The 17,775-nt window shown below is 44.0% G+C and overlaps 1 protein-coding gene across 31 annotated transcripts in view; it reads left to right on the top strand.

The window, feature by feature from the left end:
• The window catches only part of celf2 (cugbp, Elav-like family member 2), a 480,486-nt gene that overhangs the window by 410,495 nt on the left and 52,216 nt on the right, over positions 1 to 17,775 (top strand). For all 31 annotated transcript variants that reach the window (XM_044109128.1, XM_044109104.1, XM_044109103.1 and 28 more), the window contains one exon: positions 6,321 to 6,403. In XM_044109128.1, coding sequence (XP_043965063.1) covers positions 6,321 to 6,403 — 83 coding nt within the window. The remainder of the gene's footprint in view (positions 1 to 6,320; positions 6,404 to 17,775) is intronic.

The raw sequence follows: 17,775 nt of genomic DNA, 5'->3' as shown, positions 1-17,775 counted from the left end.
GTTTTATTCTCTGGACGCATCCGGAGCCTGGTTCTCTTTCTCTTTCTGTTTTTTTAACTAAACACCAATTACTTATCACCACTTAAACTGCCGGCCTGAATTGCTACCTTGGAGCAGATTTTTCACAATTTCAGCCGCATCATTTTCAGCAGGAGTTCATCCTATTTCAGCACAAAGGAGACAAAACGTTTAGCAGGGCTGTTATCGGAGCATGTAGGTCGGCCTTTTTAACCTGCAAACGTTTTTCTTTGTCTCCTCTCAGCCTGAAATGAGGATTCAGTGTGCAGTGATTTAGCGTTTTGCACGGCGACGTTCTGAATACGTGACCATAACCTGTTGATGTTCCACACATTCTCATCAGCTTTTATCCACTCCTCACCTGCTGTTGTTGGCTGTTTTCTGCTCCTTTTAAATGTTTTAGGGCAAAAAACATGAAATAAACAGTTTCCAGTGGTCAGGGAAAGTTTGGAAAGAATGAAAATCTGATGGTATTATTAGTAAAATAATCTGAATTTCTAGAAATATTCACCAGAAAATGCAGAAGGAGAGACGATTCTCTGGATTTAAAGGTTAATTTTGTCTTTTATGAATTAACTATCAGCACTAGTGTTTTTTTTTTCTAAAAATCAAATTACAAATGATAGGAAATGTTTTCATTTTTTATTTCAATCATCCTTCCTGTGAGTCGTACAGCAGAACATTACGACCAGGCCATGACAGTGTTAGTTCCTATAAAACCTGCTTGTGAAACAAGATGGCCGCCCTGAACTCTGAACGATGGAAACCCAGCGAGTTTGTTGGAAAAGACATTAAATCTCTGCAGCCCAAAGTTTGGTGACTGGATTTCTGGAGTCCTTCTGGGTGGTTTTGGTTCTGACGGATCGACCCGTTTCCTCAGACCTCTGCTGGGACGTTCAGCCTCAGTCACACTGGAGGAACCGACTGCGTACACTTTGTCTTTTCTTATTTTGCAGCAGAACCCGGTTGAAGCTGATGTGAACAGAACTTGTTCTGATACTTTCTGATGGGAACGTCGGTCAGGCCGTGAAGTGTCCACCAAGCCCATGATTGTCCTCTCAGGCTTTGCCATCTTGTCAGAATCTGATGCTGAGCACACTCCAGCTTTACTTTTCTCAGGATTTGGTTTCCTGGGAGCAAAAAGCTTCTGACATTTGCTGCTTTGCTTCTCAGAATGACACGCTTTGACTCCATTCTGCCGCTGTCGCTTTCGGTGTTGGCTGCTTTTCTTTGATTTGCGCTGCAGATGGTAATCCTGGAACCAGATTAGCTGACCATGAAACTGCCATCTCTGCTTAGAAGGGGCATTGCTCTGTGAAAATCTGCCTCTTTATCTCAGTGTGGAAGTGCAGCTTCTCATCAGAATATAAACAGCAGGTTTGCATTTCACTTGGTCACCTGGGGTCAGTAAGAGACTAAATAAAAGGCGGTTCCACATCATTCATGCACAGTGTTTTCTGATTTGTCTCCTGAGATGAAGCGCCGTTGCTGGTTTGCATGAGCATATTGTTCTCTTTTAGCTTTATCCTCCTCAGTGGCGACACCTGAGAAGGTGATGATAAAAGCCAAGCCTGACGGCGCCTGCAGAGGAAACTCAGAAAGATATTTTCTGCTCCGTAAATACTCCACTTTAACTTCTTTACAATAAAAACGACAAAGAATTCACTTCGTGTAGCAGCTTGTTCAAGTCCCACAAACTCTCATCAGCAGTCAGTCAACTCTGATGGTAACGAGCCATTCATTCATTCATTCATTCATTCATTCATTCATTCATTGGAGGTCAGATGCATCTTAAAGCTGCAGAAATGTTAATGTTTGATCTCTGGATCTTTTTCAGCGTTTCTGTTGTAAAAGTTATAAATGTGCACAAACAGCAGTTTTACAGTTGAATTGTTTCCATTCAGTGGGAAACAATCAGAATCACCTGAATAAGTTAAATTTGATGAACACGCTGCTCCATCGTCCTCCTTCCACTTCCTGTTGTTTTCTTCTTCGTGGTTCGCGGCAGCAGAAACGTCCAGTTGTCCATTTGATACTAACAAACTGTTTCCATCCAGTTTGGATTCGGCCAAAATAGTTTCCCATCCAAACGCTGAAAGTTTTTAACAACCAAATTTTTTGGTGTTTTTTTTGTTTGTCGTTTAGGGTTTAGTATTTTTGTATTTTTGTATTTTAGTGTTTAGTGTTGTATTTTTGAAATGGCAGGATGTGATGTGAGCGGTTCACTTGATCTTTCTTCAAAACATACAGTTATTAGCATGATTAATTGAAATTACTGATTCTGTAATTATTGGATACTAATGTGTGAAAGATTGACTATTTCTTTTAAATATTATCTGTTAAGCTTCAACGCCATGAGATTCATCGTTTTAATGTTTTTACATGTTTTACATGATTTTTTAAAATCAATATTAAGGATTTAATATTAAACCCAGTTTTTATGGTTTTATAAGTTAAAGTTTGCTGTAAAATGTGGAAGAAGTGAAAGTGAATCTTTGTTCTGCATTTGGGAATCATTTTTAGTAAAAGCTGACATGTGAGGTCGATTTGACCCATCAGGACCACCGTAGCTGCTGCTCTGTTGTTCCAGAGGCTGGATGTGTTGACAGAAACAGGTTGGGGAGGGGGGAGGTCTTTGCTCTGTCAAAGGCCGCCTTTCAGCCTCCATGAAGCATTTATGAACCGGCTTCTCCCTCCTCTGCTCTTTATTCTGTTCACAACCTCTTCCTCCCCCATCCCTCTTCTTCTTCTTCTGTGGTGCAAACCCTCTGCCCTTCTTCCTCTTGTCCTCTTAGCTCCTCTTCCTGTTGTTCTCTCTCTCTCACACAAACACACACGCACACACACACACACACACACACACACACCAGCCTGTAATAGATTTACCCTCTCCTGGAGTTTGTGTGCGCTCGTCTCTGGTGTGTATTTTTTGAGAGTCCCTCTTCAACAACTCAAGCAGAGCGGATCTCGGCGCTCTGAGCCCCTCTGCCTCAGAGCAAATGTTTGTGCTGCGAGAAAAGACTCACAAAAAACGCCGGAAGAAGCATTTATGCCAGTCGGCAGCACATTTTTAGGACTTTAAAGCGTGTTTGTGTAAATGTGACGCGTTGCTGTAGACAGACTCCTCAGATAACTGTGTCACTCTGTGGCTCACTGCAGGTTTTTTTTATTCTGCGAGCGAGTGTGTTGACTGTTAAACAGGTGGAAGTGACACACCCGGGTGTGTAAATGTGTGTGTGTGAGGTCCGCTCCTCTGCTCTTTGATCCCCGTCCTGACAGCCCACCACCTGGGACGATCCGCCACATGCTGCATGGCTCCAAGGCGCGGCGACGGCTCGGGAATCTCAACGCGCGGCGGCGGCGCGCTCCAGCCTCAGCAGCCAGCCCCCCTGCATGCCGTATGCCGCCAGAATCGCTAATGCTAACACCAAAAGCTAATCCTCACATGTCCAGCTCTGCAGGAAACGCCGCTGGAATCGTAATTTGTGGCTAGCGGCTAGCACCGTTTATTGGAATTGCAAAAGGCCACCAGGGGCCGAAATGTGAACATCGGTGCAATTGGAATGATAATAGTAATGCTGTGGGCCGAGGCTACGCTAACGGTTCCCTGCTGAATGACATCTGCTTTACACCGAGCTGGAGGAAAACTGCTAACAGTTAATGTGGCTCCAAGGCTCCAGCCTGCTTAACTTTAAACCAAACACACCTCGGTCAGCTTAAAGTCCAGGCTTTGACTGGGCCACTATTTAACCTTCATTTCATTGTTTTTTTAGCCATATGGAGGTAAAGATGGTGGAGCAGCTTTAGCCTGCTGCGTGTTGTCAGTCAGGTTCTACCTGAACTCAGCCATGTTGTGAAGCTCAGTGGCCAAACCTTCAACCTTTGAGTGTCAGTTACTCAACAGATTGTTGCTAGGCAACCAAAGTTGGTGGAACTTACCCAACAAGTTGTTGCTAGGCAACCAAAGGTCGAAGGAGTTAGTTGATTCCACCATTCTACTCTCAGAGAATATTCTACATATTGAACATTTTATCAGGTGTATTATCTATTGATCACGTCTATCACCATATTTATTGCTCATTTATTATCCAGCTCTGTGTTAGACTGACTTATTTTTCTCCCCACATGCAGTTTATGTCAGCTGACAACAGTTTGGAGAAAACACCAATCAGTTGGTTCTTCAACAATAATTTTCTGTTGAGTCTTTATCATCCAGTCATTGTTGACATAATCAAAAAATAATACTTTAGCCTAAGAATGAACCAAAGCATGAAAAAACCTAAAGGATATTAAACTAATGAAAACTTGCAGACACTCTAAAAACTAACTAAACTGATTCGTTGTGTTTTCTGTCTTATTTGAGCGTTGGTGAATGTTTTTTAGAAAATGTCTCTGCCTCTCTTTTGGGTTTTCTGGTTTTTGCTTGGATCTCATCGGGCTTCCATACTCAGCTGACTGATGACTTTCAGCAACAGGTGGGGGAGGAGGAGTTCTTCTGTTTGATGCTTTTTATGCTGTTCTAAGTCTAAATTCCTCCTCCCTCTTGCTGATTGTCCCATTGGAAGGCAACAGGAAGTGACACGCGGCAGCCTGTGGGTTTGTGGAGGTGAAGCAGACACTAAGTCTGGTGTTATCCGTGTTAATGCAGCGGCGGGCGCAGCGCGGCGCAGCACAACGCGGTGCAGCGGCATCCAGCTCACGTCGCCGGTGCCAGGCGAGGGGCCAGCTCGTCCCGCCGGACGCTGCAGGAATCCAGATCCATTTCGCTCCCGGCCTCATCACTGGGACTCTGGGACGGCAGGCGAAACTCGCTCCAGATGTTCGCTGCTGGACGGCAGGCGGGCATCACCGGCCATCAGAACCAGCGGCGGCTCCGCCTCGGTCCAGCTGATTTGATTTGACACAGCAGATGTAAACAGAAGCGCTTTCTGCTCACCACTGGACAAATAAACAGAAATTAACAGATGGCAAAAACTGGAGGCTCCAGAACGACGATGATCCGGCAGCGGCTCACCTGTGGCTGCTGCGCGATAATGGGATATTTACCTCTCTAATAAAACCAGCTCATGTTTGATGCAGCACACTCTCAAACACACAGTGTAATGTAATCTGTGCTGCATCCTCAGTCTGGATTCTTAAGAACTTCTAAGATCTTTTTATAAATTATTCAGGCAGAAGAATCTTCAGATTTTCTGACGCGGATGTTTGCAGAAGAGCCACGCCTCTTCCTCTGGCCTCCATGTTTTCTTTCTGGGTTGTTTGCATGAATGTGTAAATTTCTGCAGAGTCAGACTGCAGCTCTTCTCTTCCTCTGCTGGGACTCAGAAACCTGCTGCACTTTGCATCTTTCTGTGGGTTTTAGAGGCAGAAATGATGTTTAATGTTTGGGATTAAATATAATCCATCAGGTCAGACATGATGGATTATGGAAGGTAAACAGAGCATTAATAAACGCCCTACAGATAATATTCCAAAACAGATTGTCAGATTCTTCTGAGGACATTTGTAGGTAAAAGTACAATAAAAAAACTGAGTACAGAAATTAATCTTCAAATAAAATATGGAATAATAATAAAAATGTAAAAAGTATAATAAAAATAATTATTACAAATGATTTGTAGTTGTAACTATAGTCATTGTAGACATACATATAAAGTAAATATGATGTAAAATATAATTCTAGTAAGTATTAGAAATAATAATAATAATATCATTAATCTATTTTTACAGCTTTTTCCCATAATTTTAAATAATTTGACTGTTTTGTAAAATGAATCCAAACATTTTGAAGATCTCTCACGTCACAAACTGTAATATAATTGGTCCATATTTAACGTCAGAAGATAAATTCAACAGATTTCAGCTTTCTGCAGAGAGATGATCAGTTATTTTATGATTTGAGGAACAAACAGGCCATAAATGTGAATTTGTCGAGGCTCTCTGCTTCCTGTCTTGACCTTCATGTCTATTTCTGGAGTAAATCAGGCCAGTGAAAGCGTCGCTTCCTTCTGCAGCGTTCCTCTGATTGCTGCAGGATTAATGAGGAGAAAGCTGCTGCTCCACCGTTTCTCTGCGTTTTATTTTGTGTTCCTGCGTCTCCCTGCGAGTCTCTTCCTCCCGACTCGACTCATCAAGCTTTGAAACCGATCCAGAAGCCTCTCGTCATCCCGACGCTGGATGTTTGTGTTGTTAACATTCACTCAGCGTCTGCAGGTGTCGACAGGTGATGCCAAGCAGATGAATATAGAAGCTGCTCTTTGTTGCTGATCCCTCTGCTCTCTGTGTTTCCTCTGTCTCTCCAGGCTGCTGTTTTGTCACGTTTTACACAAGGAAAGCTGCCCTTGAAGCCCAGAATGCACTGCATAACATAAAGACCTTAACAGGGGTGAGTATTTGTGTCTTGGCTTCTCCTCTTCCCACCTTTCGCTCTAATCACACACTCCCAGCAGCGCCCTGAGGCGCGCTCGCCCCCGGCCTGCTTGTGTCGGTGAGATTACCTCCATGCTGCCACGCCGCATTTAGCAGCGGTGAGTGACCGGGCGCGCGCAGGTGAGCAGCCGGCTGTCGCAGGGAGTTTGTGTGAGAAGCCTGGTTGTTGATAAGCAGGGAAGCAGATGCTGAAGGAAGCCGCCGCTGGGAGTTTGTTGGAAACAAAAACTCCTGTTTGGATGCATTGTTCCTCCAGAGGAACACGCTGTGGATGGCGAGCTGAAGGTGGATGTTTCCCAGCTGGATAATAACACTAGAAAGAGCTGGATTTGTTTTGGTGGAGCTGCAGGAGTCAGAGATGTAATGTAGTCTCTTTATTGGGCCTGCAGAGATGCAAATGAAACTTTCTAGCTCAGTTTTAACATCCAGAGGTTCCACCTGGACTGCTGCTCGTTCCTCTAAAATCTTCTCATTCTCTACTGTAGAAAACAGGATTATTTGAAGTAGTTTCCTTTATTCACTCAGGTTTCTCCTGTTCAGACCACAGATCAAGACATCAGCAGGACGTCTCTATAAAAGCAAGCTTATAGAGGCTGGCATGCAGCAGTTTGTTGTAACGAATGAGTGTCAGTTTGTCACTCAGTGTGGAAAAACATTCCTGACAGATTACAGCATCTTAAAAAGTCCTAAAGGGACTTCCTCTGTCTCCGTCTGCTCACTAAGCTGCTTCTAAACGACACACATCCTGTTTTACTGTTACACTGTTCTCATTTAGACAAGAAATTATTTGGCTTTTAATGAGATACAAAAGTCGTTAAACCAAGAAAAGACACACTGCTCTCCTACTTATTTCCTTGCTCTGGCAGTTAAGCTCTTCTGTACAGTGTTACTGGAAGATGGGCAATACGACTCTCTGCTCAGGGTGTCACTGTCTGGGGTGACAGTCACTCCAAAGAAAAAACAATCATTTGATGTCATCAGACATGTATTTATGTCTTTGGGTTAAATCCCATGAACCCAGTTTATTCCACATTAATCTAAATACAGTCCAGTTCGTTTGGTGAGTGTGAACACACAACCAACCTAAAACTCTGGTCCGCATACAAACCTTCAGCTTCCTCCAGTGGATCATCGGATCGGCCTCCCAGGCGGTTCAGGAGGGAAGCTGTATTCCCCGTATGGAGCCAGAATGCTGCCACTTTCTCTGCGCAGAGGAAGCGTGTTAATTGTGAGCGGAATAAGAGGGTTAAAGTCAGCCTGTTGATCCGTCCGGTGATCCGCGGCTGGAGGAGAGAAGCAGCCTGAGGACAGAGGCAGCAGCAGGTTTAGGATTACAGGACATGAAATCGCCTTGGTAACGCCGTCCTATCCGCTCCTATCCGTCCTCTGCAGGTAAACCTGCAACCTGCTGAGAGTTGGAGGAAATGTTCATCCTGAACCTTCACATCCTTTCTCTGCTGCTAACATGACCAGGATTCCGTTCCTGGAACTGTGTACATTTATATTACTGGGCAGTTTTATTCATTTCCTTTAAATTCAAATTTAAAGAAAATTAGAATTTTCTACAATATAAAAAGCTTAATATTGTTACCAATATTTGTGCAGAAACACGTTAGCAGCTTTTCTTCTATCCTATTTTAACATATTTATGACCAAATCAGAAATAGATATACTGAGGGACTTTTATCAAACTCATGGCCCGGGGGCCAAATCTGGCTCGCTTTAATGTTTTATGTGGCCCCCATAAAGAGAACATTCAAGATAACAGTTCTGTGCTAAAATATCATTTTATCACCAAATTGAAGCAGTTTTTATCTCGTGGGCTGGAACAGCTTCGCTAACTCCTTTTAGCACCACCTGAACACAGTGATAGGCTTCTCCAGCGTCCAATCAGATTGCACCCCTTGCAGCATTTCTGCAGCATGGGGTGCAAAATGAGTCTAGATTATAGGTCCATTTATCCTAATCTGCAGAACCTGTAATCTGTATTTAATCTCCCTAATCTTCCACTTTATAACTGAAAATCAGCAGAGAAAAAAATCAGGAATGGTTGATGTAATCCAGCTTATTTTCAACGTGACCTTTGTTCTGAGAGGCTCTGCAGCTTTTACATGTTGGCTGGGAGGCGGTTTCAGTTTAAAAGGCTAATGGAGCGGATAGAGAGAGTTTTATTGCCTGTAAGACAAACCGAAGGGCAACACGACCCACACGCCTCTTCTTTCTGCTTGTAAAAATTTCCACAAAGCATCAAAAACAGAAATCAGCGTTTAAACCAGGAATGAAGAGCTTTTAATCCCAGTTTGGAGGGCTTTGGTCTCATTCTGCTCCGTGCCGGTGAACCTTGAGGGAGCCGTCCTCTGAGGACCAGATGACACTGATCAACAGCTCAATATGTCCGTAATTAAAGCTGCATCGCATTCATCATGTTGGAGAAGCACAACAATGACTCGCGGATGTCAGATCGTCCCGTATTGATTGAGAGATATGCTTTTAAATTGAATAAACCGCAGCGCGAGGATCAGCAGCAGCTCTCCAGCATGTACCTGCAGCAGAGACACAATCAATAGCAACATAATAACGCAGAATTGATGCGCTTTTGTTTCTGATTTCGTCTTTTCATAAAAGCTTCTGATTCGACGAGGCTGAAAAGGTTAGGGGGCGGGGCTAAAAGCCAGCGCTTGATGAGGAGTCGGGATTAATTGCTCAGAGAAACGTGAAAAACAAAAGGCGAGCAGGCGGAGCGGGGCGCGAGCCGAGCCAGAGATTAGTGGAGCTGATGTACGGACGGACGGGGAAAAGGTGGAGTGGAGCGCTGCTGCTCGCCCGAGGCCAAAGCAATAAACGGGCCGCCGTTAAAAACCAATACCTGCTTATTAACTCCCCCACTCTGAGCTTGTAAAAGCCAGTGGAACAATGTTTGAGTTGGCACTCTTCCCTTCCCTCGCTCTATCGCTCTTTCCAAACCCAAGAACTTAACAGGGAGAGATGCAATCAGAGTGGAAAGCTGGACGGGACCCAAACGGCAGAAAGGACGCTGGTGCTGCCAGCGGCAGCCATGTTGGATTGGGGCAGGAACACGCTTCATGCTACCAGTCGCTGCACTTAAATGTGTTCAGATATGATTTTCATGTGTGCAGACCTGAGATATTAAACAATATTTAGTTATTTCTCCAAATGCTGAGTAAACTTACTACAACCTGCAGAATATTTTCATTTTTTTGTGCTTATTTTGATGCTTCTTTTGTCATTTTGACCCATAAAGTGAGTTTTATTGTTGCAGCTTCAGGCCCAATGTGAACAAAAAACCCATCAAATAAGGAACCAGCCTGCAGACATTTCTTCCATCATGAAGTAATAATCACACATCGTGATTTATTCAGTTTGCTCATGCATAGTGGTGGTGGCATCATGCTGTGGGCCTGCTAACATATTCAGGTTTATAAATTGCTCTTTATGAGCCTGCAGCTTAAATACTGTTTAAAATATTTGGAATATCTTTAAAAATCTGTTTTTTTCCCTGAAAACCAGCCAGTTTTAAAACATTTGACCAATTTAATGCAACAGATAATCAAACATTCAGTTTGAATGATGGCAGGAAATTATTAATAGCTGATAAAAACATGTTCAGGTGAAAATAAAGGAAAAGATAAACTAAACTTTCTACACCTTTTGTTCTTCTTTGTCACCGTCCTTCTTCTCTTCTTCTTCTGTGCTTTGACTCCACATCACATCCCCCGATTTTCTTCTTCTCCCATCAGCCTACGTCCCATGATGCATTCATGGGCCTGTGGAAAAAAAGAAATATCTGCAATCTCTCGATGAATACATGCACTGTTGTGATTACTTACTAGACTCCACTGGGTTTTTGGCAGGAATGTAACACCATATTTGTCCAACATCAGTGTCTGACCTCACACATTCATTTCCTTAAAATTCCCAAAATATGAGGCAACCATTAAATAAATAAATACTTAAATATTTTTGTTTCTATTCAGTATTGATGTCTTCTTACAAGCCGTTATTAGTAGATAATAAAGCCGTTTGTCTGCTTTGGGTTGGACTATCCTCGCTCCGTTAATGCGCCGTCACGACGCAGCGCGGTATGAAGAATAAAAAAATAAAACCTAGAACAATAATGAGTGTTTCTGTGAAGACAAACAGAGCCGACTGTTTTCCAGCTTTCCCTGAACTTCTCCTAATGACCCGCTAATGAAGGTCGAGGGGGGTGGAGACAGAGTGTTGCCTGGAGAGCCATGTGTTCATCCCACCACACACACACACACACACACACACACACACACTCTAACCCATCTATCGCTGGGATTCATGCGCCGCCCCCCGGAGTGATTTAAAGCCATAAGACTCGACCCCTGCTGCACGGCCTGCCTGCCTCTAACACACACATCCTCCGCTTTCATCTGCAGAGAAAATATGCCTCAGCAGTTACTTTCACCTTTTTATTAATTTATTTTTCTAATTTCCTCCTCCTGATCCACTCCAACACACACACACACACACACACACACACACACACACACACACACACTCACGGAGAGTTAAAAGCTGTCAGCCTGGCCGTCAGACAAGGTTGTTTTAGATTTTCCACTAAATTGAACTCTTTCATTAGCGGCTGACAGATGTCTAAATGCCCTGTGTCCCCTGATAATCACCCAGCCGGCTCCAGACGCCTGTAGAGAGGGCCCCGGGGCCGCTTGTTCCCCATCTGAAGCCGGGTCGGAGGGAACACGGAGGGCCGGATGGAAGGGGAAGCTAATCTAGGAAGTGTCCTCTGGAGCGCCCTCCAGCTTGGAGCGTTTCAGCCTTTTATCCTTGTTTTCTTCTCCGTCTTCTTGGATCTCTGCCTCCATCTTTTTGTCCTCGGTGCAAAAAACGAGAATCTTTTCAAGGATGTAAAATCCTGACGGAAAGCCGGGGAGGCTCGGTCACGTGTCGGGACGGGGATCACGCCGATCCCGTCCTTGACGTGGGCGGATCAGAGCGTGGGCTCATTAAAAGCCGCCTTCGCGCTCAGACCACACACGCCGGTCCCCGCTCGCCTTACCTTTCTGCTGCCGAGATAATTAGCCACTCTTCGCCAGCACAACGCAGGCCTCAAGGTTGTGTGTGTTCCTCCAACCAAAGGCACATCAAAGCCTCCCTTCAAAGCCGGCTGGATCTCAAGCAGGGTTAAGGTTTAAAAGCAGCAATTTACAGTCCAAAGACATAAGTCATTTAATCAGTCGGTTATTATTTCAAGTCAGCGGACGGCGCTGCAAACAGACTGTAAGTGATAATGTGCATTATCGGTTCCAGTGATGTGAGAAATCCTGTCCTTTCATGCGAAAGGTCCCGTGGTCGCAGGACCCCCACTGGGCCGGGCTTTGAAGCCGACGCGAACACTTGCTTTGGAGACTCTGGCTGCGTTCACGCTGCAGGTCTGAGTGCTTATTAGATCTGTCAGAGGAGATGAAGGCCAAACAAAGTTAGAATGACACATCATTTGTCCAAATGAACAGCTCCTACTGTCACAAACGCCAGGCTGACACCAGCGAACTTCAGCAATCAAAGCCAAACTTTTTAAACAGTCTTAATTAAACAGGACAAATAATAAAATATTCACTTCTCCCCTGTTTGATTGCAGATAAATGGATGGTGAAATTGTGGAAAGCTCAGCTCACGCTGTGGGATTTTAATATCATACATCATGCCAAACTGTGGAAACAGTTTATTGAGTGAGCCAAGTCACGCTGGAGGATGTGAGATATTGTAGACACTGGAGAAAACGATCAAGCAGGCGCTGATGGAAATGCTGTGATTATTGAAATCAGATCCTGGAGGCATTTTTATCAGCTGTTGCCAGAGGGTATTTATTTATTTTTTTTAACTCTTAATTTTTAAGTCGGTTCCTTGAACTAAACCTTCTAAGTCACAGGTGTCAAACTTCAGTCCTGGAGGCCCACTGTCCTGCAACGTACACACTTCATTCTAAATGTGCAACGCTTCGGTCTAAATGTGCAACGCTTCGGTCTAAATGTGCAACGCTTCGGTCTAAATGTGCAACGCTTCGGTCTAAATGTGCAACGCTTCGGTCTAAATGTGCAACACTTCGGTCCAAATGCGCAACGCTTCGGTCCAAATGCGCAACGCTTCGGTCCAAATGCGCAACGCTTCGGTCTAAATGTGCAACGCTTCGTTCTAACCTTTCGATGCGTGTCTGAAACCATGTACGCTTCATTTTACTTACATAACTTACATAACCATGGAAAGTTTGAATATTGTTTTGTATCATATTGTAGCTCATTGCGTTTGCTCTTGGACGGTTTTCTAAGTATTGGTATGAAGTTGAAAGTTTTAGTTTCAATGCTGAATAATCCGAAATAAATAAAAACTGAGCTGTTTGCTCTTTTCATTCTGATCTCTCTCTCCAGAAAACAGCTCAGGACTTAGAGAAACTTTGCTTATTCTGTATTTTGTCATTTTTATTTCATGCTATTAATAATCCTGCACCAACGTTTTTATTTATTTATATCTTTGTTGGCCGTCTTCACGCTTCAGCAGCTCCGGCTTTTTGGCAATTCTGTTACTAATTTAAAAGTATCTCTAAATTATTCATGAAGCATTTAAAAAAACACTTTTATTTTGATCTATTTCTCTAGGTTCTTGTTTTAAAGTGTTTAAAGAACCGTTTTTGTTGACTTGGAGCCCATTTCATCTCTCACTTCATGGGATAGATGTGCTGTCTTAGAGGAGAGAATCCCAAGTGGTCAGTCATGCAGACACGCTGTAAACAAGCCCCCTGTTTTACCAAACACATTTGAAAGGCAAATAAATTTAATGCCCAATCTGCCTGCTTTAAATATTTATTGGTCCCACTCGCTCTCCACTTTCCCCAGCCGGCTTTTCCATCTGATGACTTTCCAAAGGAGAGATTTAAATGAGGGAAATAGAGCAGGATGCTGCTTCAGACTCCCAGAACCTCCATCTGTATCTAAAGGGAAGACAAAGTGGTGGAGCCACCGGCTGAGTCTGAAATTTTTAGTGTTTTTCTTTCACCTTCATCTAGTCTCTGAATTGCCTGGAGGTGCAGACTGTGCAATCATCCCGTTGCTGTTCCAGGTTCGTCACAACCGAAACCCATTGAACAAAATTAAAGACGAAGGTGAAAGCAAAAATATTTCCATTAAAGCTTCATATAAATACAGCATGCAGTGTTTTCATGTGAAGTGTTTCCTGTGACATTTGTGTGACCCAATAGGAGTGTGGTGCTGTATTTCTCTCAGATAAACTTCTCTGTTCCTTTAACTCTCATCCTGTTTGTCTCTGATGTCCCATTTTTTCAAAAAGCTTCATACAGTAAAGATCAAACTTTACCGTCCTGCAGCAGAGATGCTTTCAGGCGCAGTGGGACACTGACGGACTTTAGATTTACAGGCAACTGAATGCTAAATAAAAATCCCTGTAAGAAGTTTTTGAATGATTTGTCTGATATTAAACTTTGATCTGAATGATTTTACCAATTAGAAAAAGAATCGACGAAGATGATTGGTTTCCATCAGCTCTCGGTGGTTGGAATTGGTTTTACTGTTGGAGAAGCTAACGGTTGTAGTCAGAGGGAGCCGGAGAGTCGGTGGCTGTTTGTTCGGACGCTTAGAGTCCGACGCAGAGCGCAAGCGGCGAGTTGGTGGTTGGTCAAAACGATAAAACTGCAGCAGCGAAGGATGTTAAATGCTCCGTGTAGAGAGCTGTACGCCATCAAACATTCATGTGTTATAGCCTGGAGGATATTATGCAACAGGCTGAAGGGCTTGGAGCTCGGACAAATGGTTTCTAGGAAGGCTGACCGGTCGGCAGCGAGCGTGTGTGTGTGTGTGCGTGTGTGTGTGTGTGTGTAAACGCTGTCCGCCTCTTTACAAATCATTTATGTCCATAAAAAAACATCAGTGGCTCATTCATCACACACACATTCCCACTGCGGTGTCATTACAGAGGCTCATTATCGAAATCAATTCAATTAAAGGCTGTAATTGGTGTAGTAAAACCCAAACGCTACGGCAAACAGAGCCGCCACGTCACGCGGGTCTGCTCCTCTTTAACTACAGAAATATTAATAGTCGTCTTTAAATTAACTTCCCATCTTCCCTCTGCATGTTGGTGGCGCCGTTTAAGGGTATTGATTAGCAGGAGGAAGAGGAGACTGTAACTGGAGGCTAACTGTGTTAAACACTTAGCGGAGTCAGGGTGGAGGAGACGCGTCATAGTTAATACCAGATCCTTCAATCAGGGCTCACAGTCACGTTGGGTTAATTGTTTACCGAGACAAATGAAGTGGGGATAATTAAGAGTAACTGCTGCTGAGGAGAGGCCGATCGTTCAGAACGCCTCGATTCGGTTTGCTGGAAACGCTCTTCATCTGGGACGGCGTCCGGTTCTGGTCCAGGTTCTGGTCCAGGTTCTAGTCCAGGTTCTGGTCCAGGTTCAGGTTCTGGTCCAGGTTCAGGTTCTGGTCCAGGTTCTAGTCCAGGTTCTAGTCCAGGTTCTGATCCAGGTTCTGGTCCAGGTTCTAGTCCAGGTCCAGGTTCTAGTCCAGGTTCTAGTCCAGGTTCTGATCCAGGTTCTGGTCCAGGTTCTAGTCCAGGTCCAGGTTCTAGTCCAGGTTCTGATCCAGGTTCTGGTCCAGGTTCTAGTCCAGGTCCAGGTTCTAGTCCAGGTTCTGATCCAGGTCCAGGTTCTAGTCCAGGTTCTGGTCCAGGTTCTGGTCCAGGTCCAGGTTCCTCTCTAGTGGAACTCTCCATCCCACTGAGAGTTTTAGAAAGTTTTAGAAAGCTCCAACCTCTGGGACAGCAGGCGGATGCGCTGACCCACCAGATGTTTCTTCAGTTCTTTAAAACGGAAGATGAAATATTTAAATATTTATTTGGAACAGGAGAAGTTTTCTGGTCTTTCCTGTTTTGAATAGTGAAACAAATCAACTTCATATTTCAACGAAGTAGGAAGTTCTTATTATCTGATGATAAAGTTTAGAAATGAAGGTGAAAATAATGAGCATTAAATAAAAATATATTTCTAAAGTTTCATAAATATTTAGTATTTCCACATGAATTTGTCTCAATCATCCTGCAGTTTTCCTCCATTCATCCCGATAAACTCAGGTTGGTGCAGATCAGCTGTAAACAGGTCTGGGCTTTGACTAGGCCAATCCAATCTCCACCTTGTGTTTTCAAATCATTTCTTTGTTGCTTTAGCTCAATGCTTCGGGTCGCCAACCTGCTGGGAAATAATTAAATACTTTTTATTAGCACTGTAAGTAATTAAAAAATGTTTTTTAAAAGTCATTTTAATTTTATTTCCAGTGGAGAATAAATGACCTGAAATCAGATCCAATATTTAATCATTTCCAGGGTGAAGTTAGCGAGCGTTTGTTCCTCTTTAGGACTTTCTGTCATGTCTGACTCTGTATCTTAAGAAGCTGAAAGCATTCGGTTTAAAAGCGTCAGGAAGAGTAAAAACAGGACTGAAGGTGTTGAGAGGAAGTGGAAGCAGCAGGATTTGTTTCAACTTCCAGATCCATAATCTCCAAAGCAAACTGCGCCGGCAGCCAGCAGGCCACTGGAACGCCCAGCAGACCCGAGTCGATCCAACAGGATTCGCTCTGACATCAACATCTGGGTCTCTTTGAAGCTTTGATCAGCTCACATGACAGCCGCATACTTTAATCCGAGCAGACACTCGTTCGCCGGATATTTTTAATCTAATTTGCAATTCCTGTGAATCAGAAAGCTGTGATTCCTCCTCATGGAGCAGCAGCCGGATGAAGCTCTCATGTCCAGGAGAGGAACAAGCAGAACAACGAACAGAAAACATGGATTACAAACGAGCGACACAAAATCTCTTCATTCTTCATCTCTCCATTCCTGGGCTGAGAATCCATCGACCAGTTCCTCCAACCTGTCTGACAGACCGTTGATTTGCTGAGTCATGCTAATAAAATCATTCCTGTTCATCTGCTGGCCTCCAAGTTGGAAACATTTGTCTAGAAATCCAACATGGCCGCTCTCCTCGTCCCCGATACTTTAGATTAAAACTGCAGTGAATTAGCAGATCGGATGTGAAAATTTTAGTTGAATTTGGACGTCATGGATTCATCATCATTATTTATCAGCTGGAGGTGAAGAGATGAACTGACATGAATGGAGAAGATGGTCCAGGTCCCAGCAGAACCTTTTCTTTATAGAACGTTTCAGCTTAGAATAAACCTGGTCGATTAAATAATTGTCAGAAAGTGTATATTTGTTAAAAAGAGCAACTCTTCACAGATATTATTTCCAGTTCAGTGTGACGTCTCTTCCTGCTGGAGATGTTTCTGTTTAGCGAGGTGAACAGGTGCAGCTTGGTGGACGTGTTTGTCCTGAAGGAGACGTGATGAAGCAGAGAGAGTTTTCTGAAGCGTCCTGAGCGGTGATGACTGTCTGGAGGTCATTCGTGTGGTTTTTCCACGCCTTGCTGGGTGTTTTCCCCTTCCAGCTCCGGCTCCGTGTGCGAGCGCGGACGCTCTCCGTCATCGATATCGAGCCCCGACTGCGAGGCCATCTGTCTGACTTTGACCCAGCGGCGCTCCGTCACACCTTCACTGCAGATGGACGACAGCGTGTGTGTGTGTGTGTGTGTGTGTGTGTGTGTGTGTGTGTGTGTGTGTGTGTGGGCGCCTTCTGCTTTGGATGGCAGTGTGTGTCTGATGAAGTCTGCGTTCATATTTGGTTGCTGCCAGCAGCCGGCGCTGAGCACACAGATGCTGCAGCTCCTCCAGCTCCTCCAGCTCCTGGACCAAATGACCTCTGACCTTTCCAAGCACCGGCGTCGAGCAGGAAGACGTGTGTGAGCATTGGCCCAGAAGCAGCGGCTAACATTTAGGAGATGAGGCTCTTCCAGAGCGGAGACGGTTCATGAGCCGGTCCAACAGAACCAGGAAGGTTCTTGTGATGCTGAACTGGGAATCAATTCAGTTTTAGTCCAATTTCTTTGGTCCACGATTTGATTCAAAATCGATTTTTGAGTCAAAACAATTAATCGTAATAATTTCTGCTGAAAACAAGAATAAAAAAAGGTCAGATGGTGAAATGTTACAGTTTTTATGAATAAACCAGAAACGTTTCCTGAAGAATCCGATTCAATCCCAGATTTCTCACCAGTGCAGTTTTTGCTCTTTCAAAGGAAATCTTGAGTCAAAGCAGCACAAATCCAGATAAATGAAGCTATTTATAGCAGCCATTATTCTCAGCCATGTAGTTTTAACCAGTAACAACACGGCAGCTCAGCAGCTCATTATTACCA

This window comes from Gambusia affinis, linkage group LG23 (assembly GCF_019740435.1).
Source record: "Gambusia affinis linkage group LG23, SWU_Gaff_1.0, whole genome shotgun sequence".
In the NCBI taxonomy this organism is placed as follows: domain Eukaryota; kingdom Metazoa; phylum Chordata; class Actinopteri; order Cyprinodontiformes; family Poeciliidae; genus Gambusia; species Gambusia affinis.
This window is presented reverse-complemented; position numbering and strand designations above follow the sequence as displayed.